This window comes from Oncorhynchus clarkii, chromosome 12 (assembly GCF_045791955.1).
Source record: "Oncorhynchus clarkii lewisi isolate Uvic-CL-2024 chromosome 12, UVic_Ocla_1.0, whole genome shotgun sequence".
Classification (NCBI taxonomy): Eukaryota; Metazoa; Chordata; class Actinopteri; order Salmoniformes; family Salmonidae; genus Oncorhynchus; species Oncorhynchus clarkii.
This window is the reverse complement of record NC_092158.1, coordinates 69,859,016-69,862,736: the sequence shown is the minus strand read 5'-3', so window position 1 is coordinate 69,862,736 and position 3,721 is coordinate 69,859,016. Positions and strand designations below refer to the sequence as shown.

Genomic DNA, 3,721 nt, shown 5'->3' with positions numbered 1-3,721 from the left:
GATCTGTTTTGTACAACAGGTAGTCCTACCAGGGTCGATGTAATGATAGCTTATTCCAGAGGAAACCCCACTAAAAGGATTGAAAGTGCACAAGTCATACAGCTTTTCATTTTGTACTTGCAAATGTTTGATAATTTCAAATAAACCATTTCACCATTGGCTTTAGATGAGTCAGCTATTGTACAGCTGAAAAGTACATTCTTATTCCATTCCTTTACTTAGATGTGTGTATTAGGTAGTTGTGGAATTTTTAGATATTGCTGTACTGTTGAAACTAGACTCAAGCATTGCCTTAGTCGCATTATCTGCTAACCACGTGTATGTGACTAATACAAATGTATTTTAAAAGGGTAGGGATACTGTCAGTCGGACAATAAAGGGTACCACATACAACCGCACCCCGCATATCCAAACCACTTGAATATCACCAACACTTATCACATTCTAACACCTTGTGACGAGACAGTTCTACCAACTGTCCTCATAGCTCAACAATGTGGACTCACAAGTTAATAAAAAAAAGATTCTTAGCTCATCATACAGCAAATGTAATGTCATGTAAGGCTTGTCCTGTCAATTTCCTACACGCTTTTTGAAAAGTCTGGACTGAGAAAAAACAGTGAGATCAATCACACAATGTCATTTGTGTAGGACAGGCTATATCCTTGTAAATAGAAGCAATCCAATGACAGTTCAGAACTGCCCACACAATTGATAAACCCATGAAACCATGTCAGGTAGTGTACATCACAGGTGTGATCAAGTAAGAGTGGACTCAGGGTTGTCTTTCATACACTTTTTATTGTCATCACTTGACAGAGGGAAGGGCAGGAGGTGCATGCCAGGGACAAGAAGCTGTTTACTTCTTGGTGGTCTCCTCCTCCTTTGACAGGGTCTTGATGATCTCCTCTTTCTTTGCTGCCAGGCGCTCCTCTCTGCGCTTACGGGCCTCCTTTGTCTTGGAACGACGGGCCTCAGCCTGGTCACTGCAGAGAGAAAAGTGGTCAAACACGAACTTATCTTTTGGCTGAAAACAAATGTACATCTTACCATCTATAAACACTCCCATATAAAGATCTGCTTTCAAGTGCTCATCAGCTCAGTTCCTTCTCCACTAATACAAAACATTGCACATAGAAAAGTCTAAGGCAGATGGGAGTTGTAGTTTTGGTTTTAGACTTACCACAGAAGCTTCTTGCGGGCCTTGTCTGCCTTCAGCTTGTGGATGTGCTCCATGAGGATACGCTTGTTCTTGAACACATTACCCTTCACCTTAAGGTAGAGACTGTGGTACCTGTGGGGAAGGGGCAAAACAAGATGAGCAAATTAATCTAGAATACCAACAATATACGCTTTAAACAATTAAATAAATACAAAATGAATAATTTAGCAATTAATGAACTACATTTGAAATTCCTTCCTAAATCAAATAGGAATTTGAACAGGGGTTCATCAGATAACCAAGAGAAACATGACATCAAATTTCAACAAAGTTTGCAAAACCATTCTCAGGAAACATGTTTACCATTATAACTCTGGGTTGATTGTTAGCCATTATCGCTAGCAAGTTCAGCCTAGGCTAGTAGAGTTAGCTAGTTCAACATAATCCATGTGCAAGAGACATCCTTGAAATGGACACAATAGGAGTTGCTATATACCTTGTGAATCTGTATACTCGAGGGTGGATGTGGAGAACTTACATGTGCCTGTCAATCTTATGGGACTCCCTGTAGCGACGGAGAAGACGACGCAGGATTCTCATGCGACGCATCCAAGACAGCTTCTCTGGCATACGGGCGTTGGCTGTACCCTTTCTCTTACCTGGTAGGGTGAGCAGAGGAAAGGATGGTGTTAGGCCTGAGATTAATACACCCCATAATTCACAATCCTGTTTTCAGTACAAATCAGTTACGTAAATAAAAACATCACTAGTCGATATAGCTACCACAGCATTCACTCACCGATTCCTGTGTGCCTTCCCTTGCGACGCGCCAGCGTGTTCTTGCGGCAGCGGGCGCGAGAGTGCACCGTGACAGGCTTGCGGATGATAAGACCATCCTTTACCAGTTTACGGATCTGCTGGCCTGAGGGGGGACAGAAAATATGGGTTAGACAAAGCAGGTGAATTTACAGCAAAAAAAAAATATCAATATTCAGTCAACTACTGGGTGGATTATGCACAGGCTACATTAACTTCATCACATAGTACCAGAATAATGTGCAAAACACAAATTGGCTGAATCCTTACGGGAGTTGGCGTTAGCAATCTCATTGGTCTCGTTTGGGTCCAGCCATACCTTCTTCTTGCCACAGCGCAGGACGCTGGAGGCAAGCCTCTTTTGAAGCCTGAGCATGCTGGGTTAGAAATTAAGAGTTAGCTAACGCATTACATTGTGTGTAACGCATAACTATGTTGCTAACAACATAATTTAAATGTTTGTAGTGTGAACAGGGGCTAATCACAAATTTGAGCAGTTTGCGAAACCATTCTCAGAATCATCATATTATCCTTTATCCTATATAACTCCGGGTTCATTGTTAGCCATTAGAGCTAGTTAGATGACTAAGAGTTACCTTGGCTGCAACTGGGCTAACGTTACTCGACGTCGGGCTAGTAACGTTAACTACTATAGTCGTATAGCTAAATATCATCCACACGGTTACGGTTCTTAGAAAGTGACATGGTTGACACTGAATCTTACAAGACACAAGTAACCAGTTCGCTAATACAAAGCACCGGGGAACATCAGTCAAGACCAGTGTCCAAGTAGGTGTAGGTAATGTTAGCTGGCAAATGCTAACAAAATGTGGTAGACCAAATGTCAACACTCAGATTATATGTAACATGGATATCGTTGATACCAACTATATGGGAATCAGACGTGTTTTAAACGATCATAATCTAGTCACCTATGATAGCAAAGGGGTTTAACGTTAGGCCTGAATGCCTCGTCTCAGAAATCTTGGTCGACAACATGGCCTCCCTGGCTCGGAACATCGTGTGGCACATTTAAATGAAATGTAGCTTTTCCAATATGACATTTGTTAAGGGACTTTGACGGTAGTGTCGCGTAAAAATGCTGGGACAACCTTAGTAAACGTTTAATGGGCAATTAATGTTTATTTTATAAAAAATATGCGAATTTGGACTCGCACAAAGTCGGTTGGCTTACCTCATGGCTGCTACTGCAATAGAAAAAGGAAGAGTCGAGGGACGGACAGGGCCGTACCATTAAAGCTACAGGAGAATCCAAAATGAGATATACAGCGATTCTTTTGTGAAATAAACGGAATATGACACACATATAATATTTTTCATGTGAAGTGTTAGCATTAAAGTACTAATTGGTAGAGAGAGCGAAAGTAAGAGAGAGCAATATTGTCTGAAATCATAAGATAACGTAAATAGAAAATATGTTCTCCCCTTATCTGGGAATAATAGTATATTCCAAAGGTGGGGAGTGATTTCGCACTGCATTGTGGGTGAAATCATACAAAATGCAGCTCACTACTCCTCACAGGAGAACAATGTCGAAGCCAAAGACTAAGACCGTTAACAGCTGACTGACACTGTCAGAGGAAACGTTTCTGTAAGACTACGTTTAGATAAGCAGCCCAATTGTGATCTTTTCCCCCCATTAATTGGTCTTTTGACCAATCAGATCACCTCTGAAAACATATGTGAAAATATTTGATATATAGCATTTACTTTTACTCAAGT

At 41.0% G+C, this 3,721-nt stretch overlaps 1 protein-coding gene across 1 annotated transcript; it reads right to left on the bottom strand.

Annotated features, from left to right (window-relative positions):
• Positions 1-781: 781 nt before the first annotated feature.
• On the bottom strand, positions 782-3,188 carry LOC139421139 (large ribosomal subunit protein eL19-like). Its single transcript, XM_071171737.1, has 5 exons — positions 2,249-3,188; positions 1,962-2,084; positions 1,701-1,821; positions 1,184-1,294; positions 782-986 (listed from the first exon to the last, which is right to left on the bottom strand). The coding sequence occupies exons 1-5, from the start codon at positions 2,352-2,354 to the stop codon at positions 860-862; spliced, it is 588 nt and encodes a 195-aa protein (XP_071027838.1). The 5' UTR covers positions 2,355-3,188; the 3' UTR covers positions 782-859.
• Positions 3,189-3,721: the final 533 nt, after the last annotated feature.